A 26,334-nucleotide genomic window follows, 5' to 3' on the forward strand; every position below is an offset into this window, starting at 1 on the left:
AATAAAATAAATGTTACTCGAGAGAATTTAACCTTCTCGATTGAGGTTTTCGAAAATGATGTCTGAGTCTCTCGTTAAGGTCCAAATAAAACTAGCATACTCCATCTTACCTTTTACATTATCAAATCCAAAAAGAGTAGGCGAATCATCGATCCATCATGCTAATTAATACAGATTAGTCACGGAAATAGCAAGATCTAATTAATGTAAATGAGAAAACAATAACACGAAGTACGAATTAAAGAGACGTTGCATGGTTCCTGTGAGAAGAGCTCACTTTCCTAAACCAGCGTTCTCCTTTTATACGGTCTTATGTGGTCACAAGAGACTTGGGCAACAAAGTACGTGATCACATTTAACATCACATCCAATCTATTTTACTTCCCGTGACCAACATTTAGAGCTTCGAGATGTGGTCTCAAAATGGCCTCGTAGGACAACTCATGCTATAGCCATCGTGGCTTCATTGGAGTGCAAGAATAGACAAGACGCCATGATATCGAGTGTAGATGTCAAGATAATGATTGTAGGAAAAAAAAAATCTCTAAATACATAAATAATTAAAGAAACATGAGAGAATAGGATTTAGAAATTATAACACTAATATATGTAAATATTATTAGTTGTTAAATTGACTTGATGGAAATGAATCGATCTATTTTGTTCTTCCAGTACTCTCTTTTCAAGATAAAACAAAGGTTATTAGATAATTCGAAATTAAAAAGAAAAGGGAAAACTTTTTCAAAGACTAAAAATGTTTGTGTTCTATGTTCCATGTTTTACATTTGATTTCTTATAAAAGGCAAATGAGCTTTTCGGTAGATGCTAGTAAGTGTCCATTTGATTAGTTTTAAAGAAAAATATTATTTTTATAATCCATCTCATGAGTGATGTGAGAGTGTTTTTTTATTAAGGAACCCACCTTTCCTACCTTAATATCATCGATACTGTTCCTCTAAAGGTGCTAAACATCTTACAAATTTTATTTTAATTTGAAATAGAGTTTTGATCTCTTTATATGGACCATTTTCTTGTAAATATTCTAAGCTTATAGGGGATCAATAATTCAAAATGATCAAACAATTATATTAGCATATAGCTTTTTAAAACAATGAGAAGGGGCTCATAGATTTATGAATAAAAAGAATATATGTAAAATCAACACTATATATATATATATATATATATATATTTTACGCTTATGAATTAAATAACAAAAAATATATATTTTTACACTATTAATGTGAATTTTAAATATAAATAACATGTGAATATATACATATATATTGAATTGATTAATAATTAAAAAGGGCTAAAAAGGAAAAAAAATAAATGTATAAACGAGTTGGTCTCTCTGGGCGACCGCTTCGAGCGGACGATTTCCCGGCCGCCTCGCCCCCCCTCCCTCCCCGCCCTCTCTCTCCCCTAATCCGCTTTGAACGCACGATTTCCCGGCCTTCTCCTCTTTCTCTTTCGGAGAGAACGCGAAAGAGAAGGAGATCTCTTTTGCAGATCTGCTTCCTCTTCCTCTGAGAGTTAGGGCTGCCGCTCCTTTCTGTTTTGCCTTCTCGGTGTCGTCGATGGCGGAGGTCTTTGATTTGGCTGCGGGACGTTTGTCTCGGATGCGCAGCTGAAGAAGCAGCGGGCGGCCGAGTTGGAGGCCGAGAAGAGAGTGAGGGGCTTTTTTCTTTTTACCTTTTTTTTTATCTTGAGTTCTGTGTTGTGGTGGGTAAGGGTGGAGGAGATCGGCGGAGGAGATGAGCGCGTCGAGGTTTATAAAGTGCGTCACGGTGGGGGACGGTGCCGTCGGCAAGACTTGCATGCTTATCTCCTACACCAGCAACACTTTCCCCACGGTGCGTGCTGAAAATTCCGATCTTTTTTTTTTTGTGTTCTTTTCTTGCTTCCGTCACCTTCTCGATATTTTCCTGTGGGAGGAAGACACTCGTGGTGTAGGGGAAAAAAAAAAAATCTGCTCTTGACGAGGTTGAATTTTTGTTGAAAAGGTTTTATTTGTTGTTCCCCTCTTGTTCGTAGTAAAATTCCTTCTGAGGGAAATTTCAAATCCCTAGGGTTCTCAGGTGTATAATTTGACGATACGAAGAATTGTGGGATTATTCTATTCAAATTTGTGGATTGCTGATTAGAAAAAGGGGCTTTGTGATAGAAAATGGTACGCTTGAACTAATTAGGACGTATTTCAGGACTGACGTATGTGAATTATACGGATGTGTCTTTATTATGCATAGCATAAAGAAACCTCTGAATCTTTCTTTTTTTTTTTTGGAAATGATGTTGAAAATAGCAGTAGTTTGAAGATCTGGAGACGCCAGAATGATTCCTGGTTCTGTTTTCTTGAAAAGTTTGATATTTTATTGGTTTACGAGGAAAGCTGTCCATATGTTTGAGGGCTATGTTGATTTCTCTAATCCCAAAGAATCCGTTAGTTTCTGTCGAACATTGTATTGTATGCCATGCTGCAAAATATGTGGCAACACCATTTCACTTAGTTGTTCCATTCAAGCATCCAATCCACCTTCTTTTTCATCATGTGGGGAAAAAATGTTATCTTTTTAATGGAAAATCATTAATGCTTCTAGTAACTGTCTTTATGGACCAATTAAGCATCGTATCCACCTTCTTTTTCATTATCTGGTGACAGAAGTGTGGTCTCTATAATGGCAATCTTTTAATATCTTTATTAACTGTTAGTTTGCACTTTATGGACCATAACTTTAGACTTTTGCCTCTTTGAAAGAGGATTTTCATTCAAGACGATCATTTCTTGATAAATTTTTATTGTTAATTTTGTCTTTGAGGGATGAGAATGTGCAAATCATGGCCTTATAAGTCCTGAATTAGGATTTTTAACTCAAGGCTTTTATTCCTAGAGGAGACTATCATTGTTAAGTCCACATTTTGAGGGACGAGAGTTTATGGAGGCCTACAATTGCAGATACTTATATTCCTTATCTTCTGAACAGGATTATGTTCCTACCGTTTTTGACAATTTCAGCGCAAATGTAGTGGTGGATGGTAACACAGTTAACTTAGGTTTGTGGGATACTGCAGGTACATTGAATTTTATTTCTCTCTTTTGCCTGTTGATTCTCTCCTTTTTTGTTTTAATCCCTGCATTCCTTGTATATTTTAGTTTCCACACTAGTAAAATATTATGTTTTCTTTAAACAGGCCAAGAGGATTACAATAGATTAAGACCTTTGAGCTACCGTGGTGCAGATGTTTTCTTGCTTGCTTTCTCTCTCATTAGTAAAGCCAGCTATGAAAATGTTGCCAAGAAGGTGATGGATTTTGCCTCATTCTTACATCTTTGTTTAAAAGTATCCAACTTGTTACAAAAAAGGTGCATGGTTTGCTGATTCCTTTTTTTCCTCTTTTTTTTTTATTCTGATTTCTCAGTGGATTCCTGAGCTAAGGCACTATGCACCTGGTGTGCCCATAATTCTTGTTGGAACAAAGCTTGGTAATGTTATTATGATATTTTAATTTGTTTCACTTCTTATTTTCATTTTTCTTGTTATGGTTATGGTGGAATTTGACTTGGTGACTTAGAAGTCTCCTATCCGCTTTGTGTACAAGTATCAGATTCAAGATTAGTTGCTTTTGAATTTTGTTTTGAGGGTTGGTAGTTATGAGCCAGACAGAACTTTGACAACTATATGTTCAGTGCAAAATGAATGGAGAGAAAGTAAGGATGGCTTGGAGCAACCATTGCTAGTGGACAAAGAACATACAATAGTTTGATTTCTGTTACAACTCTGAGAAGACTGATTACAGACTTATGGAAATATCAGCGACCTTTAAGATTAGGACCAAATTTATTCAACATGATTTTGTACCTGGTCAAGACTTATGTTGACTCAACACTAGCTCGACCCTAACCTATGCAACCCAAAGTAGTCATGTAACTTTTTGAAACTTGGATCTGTTGTGTTTACTTTTCTTGTTATCTGTGAGGATTGTGGTTTGTCCAGGTTTTTTTGACACATGCTTGCGGTGAAGTTGCTACAGAATTAAATTGCAATGCTTTGATGTTTATCCTTGCACATCCTACACTGATGATGATACTGACAATAGTGTATAATCATTGTTGATCTTCACCCTGTTGAGCTACTATGATTCGCTGAGCATTATTTCTTTATGAACGACCGGTCACATTTAGCTTTTATCATCTTCTTATATCGTCTTCTCTTGCATCTTAGAACTGTCATTTGAGTTATTTTTCATAGAGTTGATTGTGTATGAATGTTTCCTGTTGGAGGTATATCAAGTTGGCTTACAAAGTCGGAAGTATATGACGTGTTCTTATTTAGCATTTGAGAACTTGGTGATACTAATAGGATCATTTTTATGTAATTCTATAGGTGATTTTGGTGTCTTTCCCAAAATAAGGATGTGCAATATGGTGGTGTATGAGCATGACAAGTTCAATTAGATATAATCAAGTTAGTTTGAGCTTAGGTTCAAGTTATCTAAATCTTTTTTTTATTTTTTAGAAAATTTCAAATGTATTTTAGTCATTAATTTTATGGTAGTTTTCTTGTGCCTTTAGAGTCATATCAACTGTCAGATTAGGATTTAGGGAGTTGCAAAGGCCTCCTTATGTAGGATTTCTTATATTATGATTTTTTTCAAACATAAATTTATCTTGGATTATGAAATCTATAGTGGTTAACAATACAAGTCTTGTACTGGTGGAATTTGATTAATGATATTTTCTTGGCTGATCGGATATTATATGTTTCTTCAGTTTGGACCTATTTGAATACAAGGAAAAGGGTAGAATCTTTTTTTCAGTAAATTTTTTCCATAAAAAATTAGTTGGAGTTTGGTTTATAGGAAATAGGAATGAAAATCAATTTCCTTTTCCTTTTCCGAGTTTGAGGTGTAGGAAATGATTCGTATGGGGTTTGGGTTTGACGATCCGTCGACTCGATACCACCTTTCGGATGGAGGTTTTGGCTGAGGAGAGAACTATTGTTAGATGACCAAGTGTAAAATCGAAAAAAGAACAACCTCTATTGTTTGTAACGTAAGAGTGCTAACTATAAGATTTAAGGCGATGAAATTAAAAGTGTGTAAAGAGACTAATAGGTACGTAGAGTGTAGGTTGTCTTTGAACAACACTTGGGTGCTCTCGGTAGATTATATTTCATCGTCGGTTTCGGTCTCCTCCTCTCTCACTACTGGAACCTCTTCCTAAGGTTTGGTCATTAGGCAACAAGCGTTGGCGACTTCTCACAGCAATTGGGCAGAGCTTGATGCAAAGCTTCGACTGTTGGAACTCGAGGAAGAAGTCTACGGCCAGAAGGATTGGCTGCACCGCGTAAAGTTCCTTCTCTCTTCTCCTCTCTTCTCTCTTTTGATATTGGAACAATTAAGGCTGGTTGGGCTCTTGCTAGAGACTATTTTGATTGCCTTTAGAGTTTAGATGTTGACACACCCCTTGTTTTATAGGGTAAGGGGTGCCTCAGGTCCTTAGGGTTTAATGACTTTCTTTGAAGGGCACGCATAGATAGTACTTTCCTTGTAGGGTTGCTAAACCCCCTTGTTTGGTGGCTACCCCTATTTCGGTGAGGGCTTCCCTAATCCGAGTCCTATTAGGATTTGGATTGAGCTAAGTGGGTTGTTTGGACTTGGGCTTTACTTGACCAAACATGGCTTCGAGTATTCAAGAGGCCCTTGGATAGGGGTCGGCCAAACTAGTTGAATGGTGTTAAGATCGTCTTTGATTATGACTCCCCTAGTTAGGTGATTCACGTCCCATTGAATCTTGCTTTGAAGTTTGGAAAACTTAGCTTCGGTAGCTTCTTTGGAGAATCATCTTGTTGCACTTGGTTTTTACTCCTTGCGTCCAATTTGGAAGACAACTTTGATGCCTTGCCGGGTGGTAGTGAACTTCTCGACGATAGTGTCTTTTTCAAGTGGCTTCTCTTGGTCGGTCACCAAGTCTTCGATGGATGATAGCGTCTCATTCATCTCATCGTCTAACATCAAATGCTCGAACGATTTCAAGTTCTCGACGTTCACAACAGAGTACATCTCCATATAAGGTGGCAACTCGAGTTGGCATGCATTATTTTGAATCCGCTCCAAGACTTTGAACAGTCCATATCAGATGGCCTTTAGCTTCTTTCCTTCTCTTTTGAGTCTTTCTTTCCCAAAGTGTAGCAAAAAAAGGTCTCCTTCATGGAATCGTCCTTTGACACGGTGTCGATTGTGTCATTTGTATTTTTGTTGGCTTCGTTGAAATTGCTTCACAATCTCTTCATGCACCTTGTGGATGTTCTCTAGAAATTTCTAGGCTTGTTGTGTTGCATTGCTTTTTGTTGGATGTAACTGATTCTGAATCGATTATAAATTGCAGATCGAAAGAACTTTGCGATAAATAACTCGAGCATACCTCGAATGGTGATTTGTTACTAGAATTGTGCATCGCTCGATTGAAAGCAAACTAAAGGTACGATAAGCTTTCATCCCATGTCTTCGAGTGTCGAAGTTGTATTCTCGAAGGAGATGAGCCATAGTGCGGTTCACTATGGTTTAGCCGTCGATTTGTGGATGGAAGGCTGTGCTCTTTTCCAGTTTGGTGTCCATAAATGAATTCCAAAAGTTGGTCAAGAAATGCTTGTTACGGTTGAACACAATGGAACTCCGAAGGCTGAAGTGTGTCCACATGTGTTAGAAGAATAATTGGGCTATTCCTTCTCCAGTGATTATCTTCTTGCTAGGCATGAGCACCACCATTTTCGATAACTTATCGACCACCACAAAGAGATAGTTGTGTCACTGTCTCATCGTAGGGAGACTTCCCAAGAAGTCCATAGATACGCTTTTTTATGGTTGTGATGGAACGGGCAATAGAGTGTACAATTCTAATTTTCGATTGGTCGACTTTAAAGTGTTGCAAAGGACACATCCTCGCACGAACTACGCCACATCTTGCTGCATCCGAGACTAGTAAACATGTCATTGTAGGTTCATCAAAGTCTTGTTCACACCAAGTGTTTTACGACTTTTGATGAGTGTGCTTGTTGGATCTAATTCACGTGATTTGCTTTCTGCGGTATGCAAAGCTAAGCACCCTTGTAGAGCACTCCTTGGAGAATGAATTTCATGTCAATTCTTGATTTGACTTTCTCCATGATGTCTTTAAATTTTGGGTCTTCAATGTATATGTTTGCATAGTCTTCGTGAAAACTAGATTCGTCCTACATATGCACTGACAAGTAAAGACTCACGATCGAGGATCATGGAACATGTCAGCTACCTTGTTTTGCCCACCCTTTTGTACTTGATCACTAAGTTGAATTGTTGCAGATATGACATCCACTTCGTATGCCGTGCTTGCTACAATTTGGATTACATTCAAAGGTATTGAACTGGTCGATGGTTGGTGTAGACAATCGTCTCCTTCCCCAAAAGATACACACGCTAATGTTTGATTGTTTGGTGTGGCGTGAGCAATTCTTTGTCATAAGCGGGATAAGACTTCTGAGATCCTAGGAATATCTTAGAGTGGTATGCCATGGGTCGGCCATCTTGCATCAAAACATCTCCTATTGCATATTTCAATGTGTCCACCTCTAACTGGAATGGTCGTTGCAGACTTGGTAAGGTTAGCATGGGCGCCTCACTAGAACGTATCATCATGCTTTTCCATCCACTTGAATCTTTGCCTTGCCTTGGTGAGGGAATGTAAATGAGTTGCAAGAGTAGAGAAGTTTTGGAGAACTTACTAGGTATTGGTGTGTTCCTAGAAAGCTTTAAATTTCTGTGATCGTCCTTGGTTTTGGCCACTCTCGGATTGCCTTGACCTTGTTTGAGTCGATCGTCGATCTAGATTCTTCCTCCACCAATGATGAAGCCAAGGTTGATGAGCTTTCTTTTACCAAATTCGTATTTCTTTAGGTTGAGTCGCAGTTGGTGTTTCATCAAGACCTTGTTTGAGTCGCTTGTGTTCAACATGTTCTTTTTGCTATAGATGATGTCATCGAGGTGGACGATGACGAAATCTCCGATATAATGACAGCACATCGTCCATGAGTCGCATGAAGGTGGTCGATGCTTTGCATAGGCCGAAAGGCATCACCAACTACTCGAACAACTCGTTGTCTTGAATGTTGTTTACCAGGTATATTCTTGGATTCAAACTTGATATCCTGATTTGAGATCTAGCCTTGAGGAGACTATGGTAGGTTGTAGTTGCTCTTGCAAATCGTTGATCCGTGGCAACGGTTATTGATTCTTCATTGCGATCTTGTTTAAGGCACGATAGTCGGCGCACATGTGCTAACCTTTGTCTTTCTTTGGCGCTATCACCATCGGTGAGCCATCGGTGAGCCACAAGGGGAATTGCTTGGTTGAATGACACCACTCTCGATTAGCTCAACAACTTTCTTTGGATTTCGTCGTTCTCCATGATCGAACTCTGGTACATGCTAAGATACAACAAAGGTCGAAAATAAGCTAGATTTCGTGCTCCACTAGGCATCGTAGGGGAAGACCAACTGTGTTCTTCAAAAAGATTTGGATACTTGCTTATGGCTACTGTAGGCCTTTGTTTTTTGTGGTTTTGTGTGCCGAAGTCAAGGCTAATGTTTGTGTCACTACTGTAATTGGCCGGTTGAGTAGGAGCACAAACTTTCGGCATGCGTCCACCATCCTCTTTGCTTGGGCGATCAATACTAAGTTGATTGGTTATCTGCTTCTGTCCTTCTTGACGATGAACTTCTTTTTGTCCTTTCAGAACATGTATTGTTGGGGCCGATGATAGTAGATGGCTTCTTGGTCCCACAAGCACGGACTCCCGAAGATGACTTGACATATGTTGAGGGGCACCACCTCGTATGTCACCTTGTCGTTGTACTTGTTGGTGATCGCAAATTTGAATTTGCATTGGTGATCTATTTTCATCTCGACGTATTTGTGGATCCACACCAAAGGATATGACTTTATAGAGGAGTGGTCTCGAGTCCCAGCTTTTGCATCAAGCTTGCTGAGATAAGGTTCTTTTGGCTTCCAGTGTCGACGATTGCATCTGTTACACTAGTATCTTGAGAGTGAACCATTTTTCTCGAACTTCTAGATTGAGAGTCGGATTCGAGTCTATATCCTTTGGTCTAGCCATTAGCGAGAGACTCGGATTCGAGTGTGAAGCCGGTGCTAGTTCGATTTGATATCTCCTTGGTCGCGATTGCTGTATACTGATTCTAATTGTTCTTCCACTTAATCGGGAAGAGTTTAAGTTTGACCTTCCAACACTTCTCTCGTGATTCTGATTCTGATTGATCATAGAATAAATCGTTTCTTTTGGAAGAAGATGTGGCTTTATGGCTCTCGGTGTTCTTAGCTTTCGGGTGCTTCCCTTAGCCTTCTTCCCATTCTTCTCAATACAAGTTCTATTCTTCTTCTCAATTGTCACTGCCATCACACTTGTCGTCGTGAAGTCGTGAGTTTTAAAGAGGCGTAGTTCTGTGTTGATTTGGGCATGGAGGCCGGTGGTGTATTTCATCACTATCGAGTGAATGTCAAGGGAGATACTGAGTGCTATCGCTTGTTGTCGAAATCGACGGTGCATTCTTGCACATAATGGTCCCTTCGCATAGGTAGTGTCACTTCCTCCATCTTTCTTTGAGATACCCCATAGGATAAAATTCTTGTATGAGCCTTTTGAATCGTGTCCATGACACGTCTTCGTCGTCGTTGGTTCAAAGATAGGCTTTCTACCATGCGAGAGCTTGTCCAATCAACTTGAGTTGCACAAGCATCATCCTATCCTCTCTGTTGTAATCATATAGATCAAAGTAAGTATCGAGTTGATAAATCCATGAGTCTAATACCTCAGTGTTGATCGAGCCATCGTAGGAGGGTATGTTTATGCGTGCCTCAGCTCAAAATGGTTGAGTTCTTGCTGCGATATTTTGTTTGACAATATCTTCTTCCTGATTGCACATCTCTGATGGAGACGACTCTCTCTCCTTTGTAGTGACATTCTTTGCTTGGTCATCTTTCGCTATAGGGTTGGTTTGGCTTGACCCTCTCTTTCTACTGGGCTAATATTGCCATCTGGGCAGTAAGGTTGACCAAGGCTATTGGGTTGTTGGCCACCATCCCGTTGGTGTTTCTTCCTCCGGGTGAGTATATCGTGAACTCCAACTCTTGTAGTTTTTGGTTTAATCTTTCATATTTGTGTCTCATGGTCACCATCCACGAGTTCATTGCTATGATATCACTTGATCTATATGGGGTTCAGTTCGATGATCCATCGACTTGATATCATCTTTCGGATGTAACTTTTGGCAGAGAGAACTACTGCTAGAAGCTCAAGCATAAAATCGAAAAAAGATCAACTTCTATTGCTTATACAGCTAAAGTGCTAACTACAAGACTTGAGGCAATAGAATTAAAAGCACATAAGGAGATTAATAGGTGCATAGAATGCAGATTGTCTTTGGACAACACTTGAGTGCTCTTGGCAAATTGCTTGTCGTTGCCGGTTTCAGTCTCCTCCTCTCTCGTTGTTGGAAGCACCTCCTGAGGTTTGGACAACAAGCATCAGGCGTTGGGTGCTTCTCACTGCACCTGGGCAGAGCTTGGTGTAAAGCTTTGTCTGTTATAACTCATGGAAGAAGGCTACGGCTGGAAGGACTGGTTGCACCTTGCAGAGTTCCTCCCTTCTCTCTTCTCTTTTCTCTTCTCCTTTCTTCTTTCTTTTGAGGTTAGAATAGCTAGGGCTGGTTGGGCTCTTGATGGGACTTTGTTTGATTGCCTTTAGATTGGGGTACATCCCTTGTTTTATAGGGTAAGGGATGACCCAAGTCCTTAGAGTTTAAGGACTTTCCTTGTAAAGTGTGCATAACTAGTACTTTCCTTGTAGGGTTGCCACACCCCCTTTACTTGGTGGTTGCTTCTATTGGGGTGTGGGCCTTCCTAATCCGAGTCATATTAGGACTTGGATTGAGTTAAGTGGGCTGCTGAGACTTGGGCTTTGCTTGGCCAACCAGGGATTTGAGTCTTCAAGGTGCCCTTGTATAGGGGTCGGCCAAATTGGTTGAATGGTGTTGAGATCGTCCTGATCAGGAAAAGAAGTTATTTTGTGTTAGGAAGAACCGTTGGAAAGACATAAGCAGGGGGGGTCTTAGAGAAACCTTTTCAATCTCTAGAGAAAATGAGTGAAACGAAAGGCTATTTTAATAAAAATCTGAATTCTTGTTTCCAGATTTTTTTTGGTCAAACATTGGAAAAGAAGGTTTTGTGGTATAATAGTTTCCCATTGAAGTTTCCATGCAATGAAACACATGCTTATCTATATAACTTTTTACTATCTGTTTGTTTTTTCTAGTTTTGTCTCTTTTTTTCATTTATCTTATCAAAAGAACTTAGTTCTTCCCTCTTGTAGCGTCATTTCCTATTGGATCTATTTTTTTGTTTTCTCATTGCCCTCTATGTTCTTGATCCTTTTCGTTATTATAAGACTAAGGTTTGCAGAACTTGGTGAAAAGTTGAATATTTTATTAGCCTTTGGTTGTCTAAGGTTTAGATTTTTCCTTCCCTCCATATGCTTCCCAAACAAGTTAAATGTCAGGTAAAGAATTGGTGTATATTGTCCCTCTTTATGAAGCTTTCTTTATGAAGTTGGTTGTGAAGGATGCTTCTGAAATTACTTGCATGAAGTTCGTATAACCAAATTATAGTGTTCATATGGAATGTAATCTTTGGTTTAGAATCAAACATCACAATGTCATAGAGGAAAGCAGTTAGCAAGGGATACTAATAAAGATTTATGTTGGCACTTCACTGAACAAACAAAGGAGCCTGGGCGAATGTTAGAGATCTATAACAATAGATGAGTCAAAGCTGTGTTTTTTCTCCATTTTTTTTGAAATAGTTGACACTTTATTGGTTGGCTATGTGACTGATGATAAGATATGTTCTATCTGAGCAAAATAATGTCTACATGATATTTGAGCATGTCAGGTCTTTGATGATGATCGTGTTTAGAATGAAGCAGAATCGTTTTTACGATATTTGGCAATGAGGCAGTGAACATCAAATGGAAAAATGAATATCATGCATTTTGGTTAAGTTGCCTTGAAAATCCTTTGGCTAGCCAAAGGATTTTCAAGAGTTTATCTAAGGATAACTCTGCAGACTGGAATGCTTGATTGATTGAACTACATAGAAAAGATCCCTAGTCAATTATTTATGTAATTTTCGTCAGTCCATCTATGTACAGTTTGAGGTGAAATTCTCATACACAGTTCACAGAAGCGGAGTCATTTGATTTATGTATCTCACTAAAGTTTTTGATTATTTTGAGGAACGTTTTGACACTAAGATGATGGCGCATGATATTCACACTAAATGGATGCAATTGGTAACACTTAGAAGAGTTGGGTGGAACTGGAAAAATTAGGGTTAATTGAGGAAATAAGTATGATGATTTAGTTGAATATGTCTATGAAAACTTGACAAAGTTCAAAGGCATGTATAGACCTAGTTATGCTCACATTTTTTCTCGGTTAATATATATTGTGCAATATGTAGCATATTCAAGGGAATCTTCCTTATGTGTGCACAAGTTCCCTTCTTTTTCTTAACTCTGGTTTAATGAATGTTTTATTGTTTTTAATTGCTGACAATGAAAACACAGGGGAGATATTAATGTCGACAGGGATGCTACACTAGTTTCTTGTTGTCACATATATGATGATTTACATCTTCAGAGTGCCAAGTGGTGATCTTCGTGCAAAAGAGCTAATATTTGGGTGATGGAATTCCAATAGAGCACATATTTTCTACAACATTGTTGTCTCACATATTTTGCTTCAAGCTTATTCATTGTCTTTCTTCTATGGAATTAATTGTATATAACTTTTTATGTTTAACAATGCTACATTGCAGCCCGTCTTATGGCTTCACAGTTTTCTCATGTGACAATAACTGCAATGGATTTGTTTGCAGATCTTCGGGATGAGCAGCAGTTCTTTATAGATCACCCAGGTGCTGTTCCCATAAGTACCGCTCAGGTAAATTTGTTGACATGTTAGAAAGCTTAACCATGTTCCTATGTCAATATGCATCTTATTTGTGTTTTTTCAATCAGAATTTCTTACAATAATAAGTGGCTCTCACAATGTTCTAGGGGGAGGAGCTGCGGAAGCAAATAGGTGCTGCTTCGTACATAGAGTGCAGTTCAAAGACTCAGCAAGTGTGTTCCCCTAATTTTTCCTCTTGATCGTTTTTAATCCATTTCCATTTTTCTGATGGATTCCTGCCGCAATGTAAAATGATGTGATGTAGAATGTCAAGGCGGTATTCGATGCGGCCATCAAGGTCGTGCTTCAGCCACCCAAGCAGAAGAAGAAAAAAAAGCAACAGAAAGGTTGCTCCATATTGTGATAATCTAGCATGCAAAAGGTGGTAGCCAGCGATTTATTCGAGCGACTCGTTCAAATTCAGGGAATTTGGTACCAGCACACAACCAACAAATGCAGCATCATTATCAGTGCGTCAAATGGTTTGTTTCTCCTTTTGACTTTGGTGATCTGCAATTGACCTGGCAAAGCATGTTCCTTCTTCGGATGACTAGTTCACATTAATGTTAGGGACTGTTGTTTGGATTTATTTTCATTGCACTAAGATGGTATACTGAGTTTATTGTATTTCAATTTGTTCACTTAAATGGCTTTTTAAGTTTGCAATAGTTGCTTGCTTTGAGGATTTTTCTTCAAAATCACCAGAATCTGGGTGTCACAACTGGAATGCTTGGCTTGATCCTCAAGTTTTCCCTGGTTCTTTCCTTATCATTTTGTTCAGGATGATATGGTTTATTTGCTAATTCTACTTTTCTATTGACCTTATAGTTACTACTTGCGCACATGCTTGCTTGATTACCAGAGGCCATTTTATCTTCTGTCATGCTTGCTCATCGCTGCTTGAATTTTTTGTTCTTTTGAACCATAAGCTGTTGAACTCATTTCATTAGACTTTTTCTTGTTAAATGAGCCTCATCTCCCTGATTGTTAATTTTAGATCATAACTTAATTTTAATATATGTTTTCCCCTTCTTTTTGACACCTGAGATGGATGATGATGCTATGGAGACTCTTTGCTTCAAATAAAGTATTAGTCTTTTTTTGACCATTGCGAATAAAGTACACCTGATTTTTGAACTGCAAGTAAATGCCAAAACCTCTGATTTCTTCTTCTTTTTCTTCAACTTCCACCCATGGCTGTAAAACTTTTATTTCACCGTTCACCCCCTTCAACAAATGATCTCTGTACATGCGCCCTCAACTCTCTCTCATCCCAACCAGGTAGTCCTCTCTCTCTCCCCTGTCAACTATTATGCACAGGTGAGGTAGCTTTCCACTTCACTGACCATGATCTGTTCTTTTATTTTTATGTTTTTTGGATGGTGGTGCTTTTGTTGATAATAATGATGATAAAGATGATGCTATTATTCTTGCTATTGTTGATAGAGCTAACGATAATGATAATTAAGATAGTGATGTTAATCATTTATTGTTGTGGTTGGCGTTGTTAATTCTTGTTGTTGTTCTTGATACTATTGCTGTTGGAAGGTATACATACGGACACCATGGATAGATGTAGATTTGACATATTAGAATAAAAATGATGACAAGGGATGATGTACCCTTTAATGTAACCATTTCAATCCAAATAATAAATACTCCAACCAGTTAAAACCGATCGTGTAGGTGTGTGCATGCTGAGGAACTCCACCTCCTACATTGATCGAGTGGTAACGAGCAGACTACCTCAATAATTACATATGCATTCAAACTTCAAATAACTTGAAAAGACGATAAATCATATTTATCAGAATCGAATCAAACATCGATTAGGTCGAATCTAAGTCATTCAATCATTAGTTGATCCCATGGATGTATGTTTAATATTTTTAAAATATAATTATGTCTCATATTCGAAACATAAAAATATATAAAATTTAACAAATAGATAAAAAAAAACATTAGGTCGGAAAGGACGATGACAAGAGAAAAGATATCATATAAAGCCATCAAACAGCTAATTTTTACCATCTTATACAACATCATTAAAACCTGTCCAAGTCAATCTAATCCAAAAAACTAAAAAAAAGAAAACATTTAATGAATAAATAAAAGAACAACGGCTAGAAATACAATAATGCAAGGTTAATAAACACAGAGTGCGACCACTGGCAAACGTAAAGAACATAGACCATTATGCAACTAAAATGCTGTACTTTTGTTCTTGGAATTTGCCATATCAACACAAGCACAAACCAAACAGCATCGCGAGAATTATACATGTTGGAAGAAGGCAAACACTGCAGACGTATACATGTACACACGCGTACCTAAAACTGGTCTGTTCTTTGTTGGACGACTCTGCTATATGTAGGCGATCACAAATCTGGAACACTTGAGCTTACTGTGGACAATGGAAGTGTAGGATTTGCTGGTGAAAGGAAACTTCTCTCTATCAGTTCTCTCACTCAAAACGGAGCTGTTAAGGTTCTCTGCAGCGTAGGCTTGGAAGCCGTGGGGTTCTGAGCAGCCACTGTCATGCGCAGCTGCCGCAAAGGTTGAAGAATCTTGTAAGAAAGCATAGGATCGTTTTGTTTGATAGTGGTAAAGATTACCTGTTCGGACTCTCGCTTCAGCATCTCGTTCTCATTCAGCAGACGTGCGGCTTCTAGCTCTAGCTCGTTCCTGTAGGCCTGTCTCGTAGAAGGCGCTCAAGATTAGAGTCCTTGAACCCGTTTGAGAAGAAGGAGAGGGGATAGCACCTGTTTCCTGGCCCTAGATCGAGCCGCCGACTCTCGATTCTTGATCATCCGCTTCTTCCTTTGCTCGACGCCGCTTTGTCTGTCAACGCTCCGGTTCGGCCGCTTCTCCGGCGACCGCTTCTTCGTTGACTCAGACTGTGCTGCGTTACTGCCACTGGCACTGGCACTGGCGTTGAGATCATAGCCAAAGAACTGCCGGGAGTTGTCAGAGGTGGGACTGAGCGAAGCAGGAGGACTGTGGGTGCTCGGAGAAGAAGCTCGATTTTCTGCTTTGAAGGCATCGGCGATGAAGTCCTGCAGCATGACGGCTCGAAAGGAGGAGATGGTGGTGGCGGGGTGGAAGGCGAGGACGGGAGTTGAAGGCACGTCTTGGTGGAGAGTGCTGAGGCTGATGTCTTTCCATACCTCTTCCATGTTCCTTCCCGGCATCAGGTAGGGGAAGCTTCAAAGCATCTCAAGACCTGGAGGAAGAGGAGATCACTCCATTGTAGGCCCGAGGGAGCAGAATTTGGTACATGAAAGCATCAAATTTGCTGTTGCTTAGGAAGCTTTGCTAATTGATCAGTACTTAGGAGCCTCGTGCTGTTGTTTCCATGGTTGGTGTCATATGGCGTGCACTGCCCTTTCTCCATCTCTCTCTCAACCCATGCATGGATGGATGCATATTCGACGGAGCATGAAGAAAGAAAGGTTAGAAACGGAATAATGACTCTCTATCTCTCCTCCCATACTGGTACATTCTTCTCTATGCTTGCCATGTTGCGTCGTAAGATTCGCATGCTTTTGTCTCCTCCAATCTCTGAAGTCATTTGTGATCATTAGTACGTACCAGTTTGTGCACTTCTCATGTGATTGACACACATGTACTGGATTCTATGTGCTGCAACAGTTGTAACAACAGCAGACTTCACTCACTCTGGGGCTTGGGCAGGGTTGATCTTACTGAATTCCTGTCGCCCAGACCGAGCTCACTAACTCGAAAACCTCAAAATATCTATCTAAAGCTCTGCAGGTCCACAGTGGAGAACACTGCTCTAAAGGATGACCATTTGACTAGCCGCAAAACCAGGGATCGGAAGATGGAGACTGTCTTGGTTCATCACTCGGTCTTCTCTTCCGTCTTCAATGCGTCCAATCCAGCTTCTGAAGTACTCCCACTTCACGTGATGTGGTTTCCCCTCTTTTCTTTTCATGCTCATTGGGCATGTTGTGCTTGTGATCTGGTTCTCGCCTGCTGCGGTCAGAAGAAGAGAAATGGGAGGAGGGAAACGGAAGGCATGCTAAAAATGAACAGGCCTTCGTTCTGTGGGAGGTGGGGAAGGGGAAAGATGCGTATGGAAAGCCACCATTCAAAATCTGCAGTACTTGATTTGGTGCGGTGTTGATGAGAGTAGAGGGACAAGAGAAGGCAGCGCTCAGATGACAGGGAGAAAGATGGCAGATGGGGGGATCGTACGCTGTTTTCTGCTGTGCATGCATGTAGTCACGTACAGGGACGAAGGAAGCACTGTGAGCAGATTGCGTGCATCTGACAGATTAATATCAACGCAATCCATCAAATCTCTCTCTCACACACGCACACACCAAGATTGACAATGGAAAGGAGGACATTGAGACGTCCTTCTTCCATGATGGCCACTGGTGTAACATATGACATGAATAAATAGAAATGGTATCTTTATATTGCATGAGCAGGGAAACTAAAACACTATAGAAAGGTATGCTTTCACTATGACTTATGAATATGTAGATGTTGTGATTGATTCGCTGGATCCTATTTTTAATTTAATTTTATTATTATAAATTAAGGATTAAATTAAGAGGACACTGAAGAAGTAGTTTGAGTATATTTCTCTAATTAATAGAGTTTCTTAGTTTTGAAAAAATAATTGTGTTTTTAGAACGGGTGAATTTCCAAAAAATAATATTTTTCAAACATTTTCCGGGATGTCTCCTTTTTCAAAATTTGGCTCCCTACCTTTTCATAATCTCCATAATATCGTCGACATGACCCAACATATTTTATGGATTGATCGAGCCAATTCAATCTTCAATGTAAAAGATTTACAAAGTATTTTGAACAGGTTTATGACATTTTTTATATCTTCATCAAAACATCAGAGGTCTATGATTAAAATATATTGACTCAAAACACAATAGAAACCAACCTATATACAAAAATAGAATTTCAAATAATTATCCTTATTGGTTTATGAACATGAATAACACAATAGAAACTAACTTATAGTCAGTTTTTTCTAAGAAGCTTATAGTATTTTTAGTACCTCAAAAAAAAACCCACAAAAACATTATAAATAAGGCAAATAAATTCAAAACTTAGTATAAATTGTTAGGATCAAGTCAATACTAAGAGAGGGGGTGAATTAGTACTATCATAAAACTTTATGTCGATTCAAAAATCTCATTCGATAAAAGTCGATATCGGAAATGAGCTTGACTTAGAGTGCACGTTTGTAAGCATAGTGAAAGTAGCAAGTAAAGCAATTTGCAATGAAAATAAAGAGCTTAAAGTAAATGCAAATCGAGTTTTATAGTGGTTCGGTCGTCGTGACCTACATCCACTTTCGATTCCTCTTCATTCGAGGCCACCGACTTCCACTACGGGTCTTCCTTCAATGGACGAAGACTAACTACCCTATTATAACTCTTTCTCCTTTTCACGGGTTTAGGAGACAACCCTTATAAGCCTCATACCTCTCTTGAATGATCTAAAGGGAGGAGATACTTAGCAATTTTATAACTTAGAATAACAATCCCTTTCTGCTTTAATTCATGCTATACTAAGCAAGAATAACTGGGGTATTTATAGACCCCAAATGACTTCAAAATATTAGAAACTAATCGACACCAAGAGGGGAGGTGGGGGGGGAGGGGGTGAATTAGTGCAGCGGTAAAATCACAGGTTCAAATCATTTCATTTCAATTAAAACTGATTCCGACGAAAATCGTCTCGTAAAGATCTTAACTTAAAACACGTTCGTAAATGTATTGAAAGCAATAAACAAGTAAAGTGGTTTGCAGTTAAAGTAAATTGCTCAAGATAAAATGCAAACCAGATTTTTATAGTGGTTCGGTCGTCATGACCTACATCCACTCCACCGATTCCTCTTCTGTCAAGGCCACCGGCATCCACTATCAGTCTTCCTTCAATAGGCGGAGACCAACCATCTTTTACAGCTCTTTCTTCTTTTACTAGGTTTAGGAGATAGCCCTTACACTCCTAGCTACTCCTCTCTTAAACTATTCTAACACTTAAAACTTTGAGAGGAGTTCACACAAGATTGCAACAGTGTTTCTTTCTTTCTTTACTCTCAATTTTTGTGTTTCTTAACCAGGGATGAGAGGGGTATTTATAGGCCTCAAGTTGATTCAAACTTGGAGCCTATAAATATCCCATCTCGGGTTTCCTGGGTATAGGCCGTACCACCGCTTGTGCTGGGCAGTACCACCGCTAGTGTCAGTCTGGCACTAACACTGCACTGGGCGGTACCATCGCTTGACAAGGGTAGTGCCACCACCTGACAAGGGTAGTGCCACCGCTTGGCACCCTGCCATTAGGTAGTACCACTGTCCAGAATTCCTAGGGTGTTGTTGTTGGGAAATCATGGGGGCGACATCATATGCGCAGTGGAAGAACAAGAAAACAAAATCCCCGATTCCCAAAAAGATGTTCGTCGTCGTGCGAAGATTGGTACGCAAAAATCCGCGAAACATGAAACTGCGTATAAAGTAGATTGTGTTACCTAGGGAGATCGTATATCCCTGTTACCTTGCAGATCCTTAGGAGAGGGTGAAGGAGGTCAAGCGTCCTCCTCTCTAGCGGTGATCCACACAGCAGGGTTGCGACGACGCTCCTCAAAACTCCAGGCCTGCTCTGAGGTGGAGAGGGAGAGGAGAATAGGAAAGACAAGCAAAGACTCTAGCCTATGAGGCTCTGAATCCCTCCTATTTATAGAGGTCCCCTGTCAAACCCTAATGGGTCCTCCCCTAGTGGGTATTGGATCTGCATCCAATAAGACAAGGGCTCCGTTGGATATCTCATATCCGAACCTCTACTTATCGCAATGCCTACCATATGTGTGTGACCCTCTAGGCCCAATATCGAGCTGGCCGTGAGTCATACCTGTCAGAACTCCTTCTAACTCAGTGAATTATTATCTCTGTAATAATTCACTTGACTCATCGACTACGGAAGTACTAGGCCACTACGCCGTAGTCCCCAAACGATACAGGGGAATCTAATCCATTGGACCTGTCTGTCCTCAGTTACCGTGTACCTATAGTCCCTCATCCATCTAATATCCCATAGACCGTATATCGAGCATGGTGTTGTCAGACCCATACGGTTTCTACTCGAGTCTCGCTCTAATCGGATTCTCTCGGAGAACTCTTTCTCTCTCAACCCGAATGACTCTGGCCAGGGATTTGTCTAAGTAAGAACACATGGGATATTCCTCTCATGACACCGAGAGTGGATGATCCTCTATCGACACTCAATAGCCCTCGTAAGGTCGACTACCACTCCCAATGACCAGCTGTACTAGATCTGGGACAGCCAAACCTATAAGTCTGGTATCAAAGAGTGGAGCACTCATACAGGACATCCTTGGTGTCTCAAGTCTAAGGACCAGATATACCACTAGGACTACGGAATCGCTGTCTGACAATAAGGCATCATCAACCATCCAGCATTCCGTAAGCGGATCAATCAGTGAACTCATTCTCCAATGAGCACCTGTACTGTATCCCTAGTGTCCCTACACGAGCAGCTATGAGACCAGCTGCATCCATCATATGGATGGGTATACAGCACACCAGTCTATCCGGTTATGCACATCACAATATATGTATGCATTTATGCAATAGTTATAAAGTGATATACGCCAAAATATAATAAGCAAAAAGATTCTGTATTAAGTCACACGTGCCATCACTCACGTGATTGGTTTGCTGGGCACCTATGACTAGCAATCTCCCACTTGACCTAAAGCCAATCACCTATGTGTCTGATCCCCATCAGACCCCTGTGACGCTCAAAGACAATATGAGACAACGGCTTTGTCAATGGATCTACAATGTTATCTTCGGATGGAACTCTTTCCACTGCGACATCTCCTCGGGCTATGATCTCTCTGATAAGCTGGAACCTCCTCAGAACACTTCTGATGAGACCCGGGTTCCCTTATTTGAGTAATCGCCCGTTATCGTAATATAAGGAGATCGGCTCCTCGCTACCCGGCACGACTCCCAAATCTGTGATGAACTTCTTCACCTAGACTCCCTCCTTTGCTACATCTAATGCAGCAATGTACTCCGACTCTGTGGTCGAGTCAGCAGTGGTATCTTGCTTGGAACTCTTCCAGCACACTGCTCCTCCATTCAAGGTGTACACATACCCTGAAATCGACTTGCTATCATCGACATCAGACTGAAAACTTGAGTCAGTGTAGCCTTCAATCTTAAGGCTATTACCTCCATATATTAGTAAAAGATCCTTAGTCCTTCTCAAGTACTTAATGATACACTTTACTGCTTTCCAGTGCTCCAAGCCTGGATCCGCCTGATACCTGCTCGTGACACTCAGAGCATGCGCTATATCAGGCCTAGTACATAGCATGGCATACATGATAGACCCTATTGCTGAGGCATAAGATATCATATTCATGTTTGCCCTTTCTTCTGGAGTCTTTGGGGACATACTCGTAGAAAGCGATATCCCATGTCTCATCGGTATGAGACCTCTCTTGGAATTTTTCATGCCAAACCTTTTGACAATGGTTTCTATGTACCTGGACTGGGACAAGCCAAGCATCCTTTTGGATCTATCTCTATAGATTCTAATCCCCAAGATATAGGATGCTTCCCCTAAGTCCTTCATAGAGAAGTGTCTAGATAACCAAGCCTTTACTGTGGATAGCATTCCTACGTCATTCCCAATGATGAGGATATCATCCACATATAACACCAAAAAGGTGATAGCGCTCCCACTTACCTTTCTGTATACACAAGGCTCATCTTCGTTCTTAACGAAGTCATAAGATCTGATTGCCTCATCAAATCTTATGTTCCAACTTCGGGAAGCTTGTTTTAGTCCATAAATGGATCTAAGCAACCTACACACCTTATCTGGGCAGTTCTTGGACACAAATCCCTCAGGTTGCATCATATACACCTCCTCCTCGAGGTTCCCGTTGAGGAATGCAATTTTCACATCCATCTGCCAGATCTCATAATCATAGTGTGCTGCAATAGCCAATAGAATTCTGATGGATTTTAGCATTGCTACGGGTGAGAAGGTTTCGTCGTAGTCAACACCTTGCCTTTGACGATACCCCTTAGCCACTAGCCTTGCTTTATAGGTCTCTACCTTTCCATCTACTCCGATCTTTTTCTTAAAGATCCACTTGCAACCGATGGGTATAATACCTTCGGGCGCATCAATTAGGTTCCAAACCTTATTGGAGTACATAGAATCCATCTCAGAATTCATGGCTTCTTGCCACTTCCCGGAGTCTATACTCATAATAGCCTCCTCGTAGGTTTGAGGATCAATATCCTCAACATCCTCTCCTCTAATATATCCCACATATCTCTCAGGAGGATGTGATATCAGACCTGCGTAAAGTTGAAACTTGTGTATTAGGTACCTGAACAGACTTGGGCTGTAGAGTGGTGCTTGAGCTTGGTTCTCCAACCTCGCTCAACTCTATCATTCTCCCACTATCTCCGCCAAGAATGTGTTCCTTCTCAAGGAACACTACTCTCTTAGCTACAAAGACCTTTTGGTCCTCGAGATGATAGAAATAATACCCATAAGTTTCCTTGGGGTATCCCATAAATTTGCGTCGCTCTGTCTTTGATTCTAACTTGTAGGGGTTATGTCTTTTAACGTGGGCAGGGCAGTCCCAAATCTTAACAACCTTAAGATCAGGCTTCTTCCCTTTCTATATCTCATATGGTGTAGACACTACCGACTTAGTTGGAACTCTGTTCAGAAGGTAAGCTACGGTTTCTAGGGCATATCCCTAGAATAAGATGGGTAGGTCAGCGAAACTCATCATGGACCGTACCATATCTAATAACGTACGATTTCTCCTTCCAGAGACACCATTGAGCTGAGGTGTATAAGGAGGTGTCCATTGGGATAATATCCCATGGTCCCTGAGGAACTGAGTAAACTCTGTACTTAAGTACTCACCTCCTCGATCTGATCGAAGAGTTTTGATACTCTTTCCAGTTTGGTTCTCCACCTCATTCCTATACTCTGAATTTCTCAACGGCCTCGGACTTGTACTTCATTAAGTACACATATCCATACCTTGAGAAATCATTAGTAAATGTAATGAAGTAGGAGTAACCTCCAATAGCATGAGTTGACATGGGTCCACATACATCACTATGTATGAGTTCCAACAACTTAGTGGCTCTCTCTCCAATTCCACTAAATGGAGAGTTGGTCCGTTTTCCACGAAGGTAAGGCTCGCAAGTTGCATATGACACGTAGTCGAATGGATCTAGATATCCATTATTTAGCAACTTTTGAATCATTCTTTCATGGATGTGACCTAGCCTACAATGCCATAGGTATGCACTGTTCACTTCATCTCGTTTCCTCTTAGACACTTACATTCATGATATGTGGAGTAGTGTTTTGCATAAACAAACCTTTATGCAATATTCCTCTCGTTAATCTCCCCTTAGCTTTGCTAGAATTTACAATAAATTGTAGATGTGATAAGCAATATTGGTATCCAATACCAATGCACTATCACAAAAATCTAACAATTGGAGATTGATCATGAATGTACCTGAAGCTTCACCAAGCTTCTTGTTTCGCCCTTTCTGCAAGGTACTCTTTGCAGTTCCTCTTCCAGTACCCATCTTTACCATAGTGGAAGCACTGGCCTTTGTCCTTTACTGGGTCTTTCTTAGGAACTTTTGTTTTACCTGGTTTGCCCTTGCCCTTTCCCTTCTTAAGGGACCTTTCTGCTTTCCTTTTCTTTTTTTTTGGTCTCACCAGTATAGAGAACCGGCTTCTCATTCTTAATAGTACTCTCTGCCTCCCTCAACATATTGAGGAGCTTTGGGAGAGTCACCTCAAGCTTGTTCATATTAAAATTCATTATGAACTGTGAAAAGGAATCTGGTAGGGACTGAAGCACAATATCCACACACAAGTTATCCTCTATGACCATTCCTAGACCTGTGAGTTTCTCTATCCACTCAATCATCTTTAGGACATGGTTCTGAACCGGTGTCCCCTCAGTCATCCTAGCGCGGAAAAGGCTCTTAGATATCTCATATCGCTGAGTCCTTCCCTGTTCCTCAAATAATTTGTGGACAAGTAGGAGAATGGATCTGGCATCCATCTTTTCATGTTGTCTCTATAACTCAGGAGTCATAGAGCCCAACATATAGCACTGAGCAAGAGTGGAGTCATCAATGTACTTCACGTAGCGAGCGATCTCATCCTCGTTTGCCCCTTCTTCAGGCGTAGGTATCACTGTATCAAGGACGTACATGATTTTCTCCGCTGTGAGAACAATTCTCAAGTTACGGAGCCAATCCGTATAATTTGGACCAGTGAGGCGGTTGACATCAAGTATGTCACGTAAGGGATTTGAAACCGACATTTTCTGAAAATAAAGATGCAGCAGAAATGAATAACATGCAGATTTTGCAAGAAATAAATTACTAAGATATGGACTTCTATCTTAATATGCTCCCACTATTTTACTAACGAGTCACGCGACACCCTCAACATGTGAAACGGAAGTCTCCGACAGACTTCTAGTGGGGATCAGGATCCAATCAGCGTCTTAGTGTAACCTCGAGGGACTCGACCAATCACACTAAGCCTAAAAGGTAGGCAACTCTTACCAATCACAACTCCTTGTGATTCCCGTCCTGTTCGGCCTCCGAATCACCATGGCCTCGAGGGACTCGACCAACCATGATGCTCGGTTAAGTCAACACCTTCGTTACAAGATGAGTCTGATTTGATGATATACCCTCGAGGGACTCGACCAAGTATACCATGCTCTTAGGTCACCGGTGACATCTCTATGTCGTAAGCAAGATATCGAATTGCGATATAGGTGAGTCTCGAGGGACTCGACCAACTCAACCTACACCGGGAATCGGTTCTTACTCATAACGATGGAAGGCCACGTGGGTCAATCTAATTGCCTCACGTTTACCGACTTAATATTATCGAGAGATGTTTCTATGATTTGGTCTCCTAATATGACATGTCACACATATACATATTTAATATATATCTACATCGCATGCAAATATATATACATATCTAGTATGTGTATAAGCAATCACACCAGATGATCATGGACCATAACCCAATGTGATTAGGCCCGAGCCAGTAGGCCTAATCACTCACATCAAGATCTATGTGTGCAACGGTGCATCTCCATGCCCTATGATCGTCCATCTCGTCCTCATCGGTTCCGTCGACATCTTGATGCATCTTCATGCATCGCGATCGTCCGTCTTGTGGGTCCCGCTATCGCATCCACGCTCCCGCTGCGCCTCCTCATGTGATTACAACTTAATCATAGGCACGCAGGCCCGACAATAAACGAGAAATATAATGGAGGCTCGCAGACCTCAATAATAATAGTCACAAGTACACACATCACCACACGGTCCATGATCATCCGTCCACATATCATACATCACATGTATAAATAATCATCATCATGTAGGACTACTAGATAATAATAAAAATAATAATCAACTAAACCTTTTAATTAATTAATATTTTCTGAAATCAGGGACATGTAGGGAATTTCTTAATTGATAGGGGTATTTTCATAATTTGGACAAAAGACAGAAACTAGAATTTCTCAAATTCCGAGGGGCAAAATTGCCTTTTTCCCAAAAAACCCTAACTTTCCACCTTTCGCTGCTGCCGCCGCCGCCACCCTGCCGGCGACGGCCTGTGCGGCGGGGCGAGGGCACTGCCCTCGCCTGCAGGCGGTTCGCCCGCTGGCGACGCTGCCGCTGCGTGTGGGCGCCCCCTTCGGGCGCCCCTGCCTCCGCAGGCGGTGCTGTCCCGCCGGGCGGCCGCCCCTGTGGGGGGGGGGGGGGGGGGGGGGGGGGGGGTTTTCGCCCGCAGGAGCAGCGACGGCAGGCGTCACTGCCCTGCGGCGGCAGGCGCCGCTTCCTTGCGGCGACAGGCGCCGCTTCCCTGCGGCGCCTTTGCCCGTGGGCTGCCAGCCCCATCGGCAGCAAGCCTGCTGCAAGCAGGTCGCCGGCCGGCTACTGCAGACGCAGCCCCTGTGCTGCCTGCCTTCGGTTGCGCTTCACGCATGCAGATCGAGGGCAGTAACTGTTGCTGCCCTTTCTCGCTTTTGCGTCAACGATTTTGACGTCAAAATTCTTCCTAAACACAACACACGCAGTTCAAAACCAATCATTCACACGAACAACCTGGCTTTGATACCACTGTTGGGAAATCATGGGGGCGACAT

At 41.0% G+C, this 26,334-nt stretch overlaps 2 protein-coding genes across 2 annotated transcripts; one reads left to right on the forward strand and one right to left on the reverse strand.

Annotated features, from left to right (window-relative positions):
* The first annotated feature begins 1,381 nt into the window (after positions 1-1,381).
* On the forward strand, positions 1,382-13,743 carry LOC103998542 (rac-like GTP-binding protein 5). Its single transcript, XM_009420035.3, has 7 exons — positions 1,382-1,856; positions 2,985-3,072; positions 3,193-3,302; positions 3,421-3,484; positions 12,988-13,052; positions 13,169-13,234; positions 13,327-13,743. Exons 1-7 carry the CDS (start codon positions 1,758-1,760, stop codon positions 13,423-13,425), a joined length of 591 nt encoding a protein of 196 aa, XP_009418310.1. The 5' UTR covers positions 1,382-1,757; the 3' UTR covers positions 13,426-13,743.
* Positions 13,744-15,529: 1,786 nt separating this feature from the next.
* LOC135594109 (bZIP transcription factor 27-like) lies at positions 15,530-16,453 on the reverse strand. Its single transcript, XM_065084528.1, has 3 exons — positions 15,824-16,453; positions 15,677-15,754; positions 15,530-15,607 (listed from the first exon to the last, which is right to left on the reverse strand). Exons 1-3 carry the CDS (start codon positions 16,250-16,252, stop codon positions 15,530-15,532), a joined length of 585 nt encoding a protein of 194 aa, XP_064940600.1. The 5' UTR covers positions 16,253-16,453.
* Positions 16,454-26,334: the final 9,881 nt, after the last annotated feature.

This window comes from Musa acuminata, chromosome BXJ1-9 (genome assembly GCF_036884655.1).
Source record: "Musa acuminata AAA Group cultivar baxijiao chromosome BXJ1-9, Cavendish_Baxijiao_AAA, whole genome shotgun sequence".
Taxonomy (NCBI): Eukaryota; Viridiplantae; Streptophyta; class Magnoliopsida; order Zingiberales; family Musaceae; genus Musa; species Musa acuminata.

What these genes read in the sequence shown, in the direction of transcription:
- LOC103998542 (XM_009420035.3), top strand. Translation starts at nt 1,758, where the DNA reads ATGAGCGCGTCGAGGTTTATAAAGTGCGTCACGGTGGGGGACGGTGCC. An exon ending in CCAGCAACACTTTCCCCACG is followed by an intron (nt 1,857 to 2,984) that starts GTGCGTGCTGAA and finishes TCTTCTGAACAG; the next exon opens with GATTATGTTCCTACCGTTTT. An exon ending in TTCCCATAAGTACCGCTCAG is followed by an intron (nt 13,053 to 13,168) that starts GTAAATTTGTTG and finishes ACAATGTTCTAG; the next exon opens with GGGGAGGAGCTGCGGAAGCA.
- LOC135594109 (XM_065084528.1), bottom strand. Translation starts at nt 16,252, where the DNA reads ATGCCGGGAAGGAACATGGAAGAGGTATGGAAAGACATCAGCCTCAGC. An exon ending in GATCTAGGGCCAGGAAACAG is followed by an intron (nt 15,755 to 15,823) that starts GTGCTATCCCCT and finishes TCTACGAGACAG; the next exon opens with GCCTACAGGAACGAGCTAGA. An exon ending in TGAAGCGAGAGTCCGAACAG is followed by an intron (nt 15,608 to 15,676) that starts GTAATCTTTACC and finishes CCTTTGCGGCAG; the next exon opens with CTGCGCATGACAGTGGCTGC.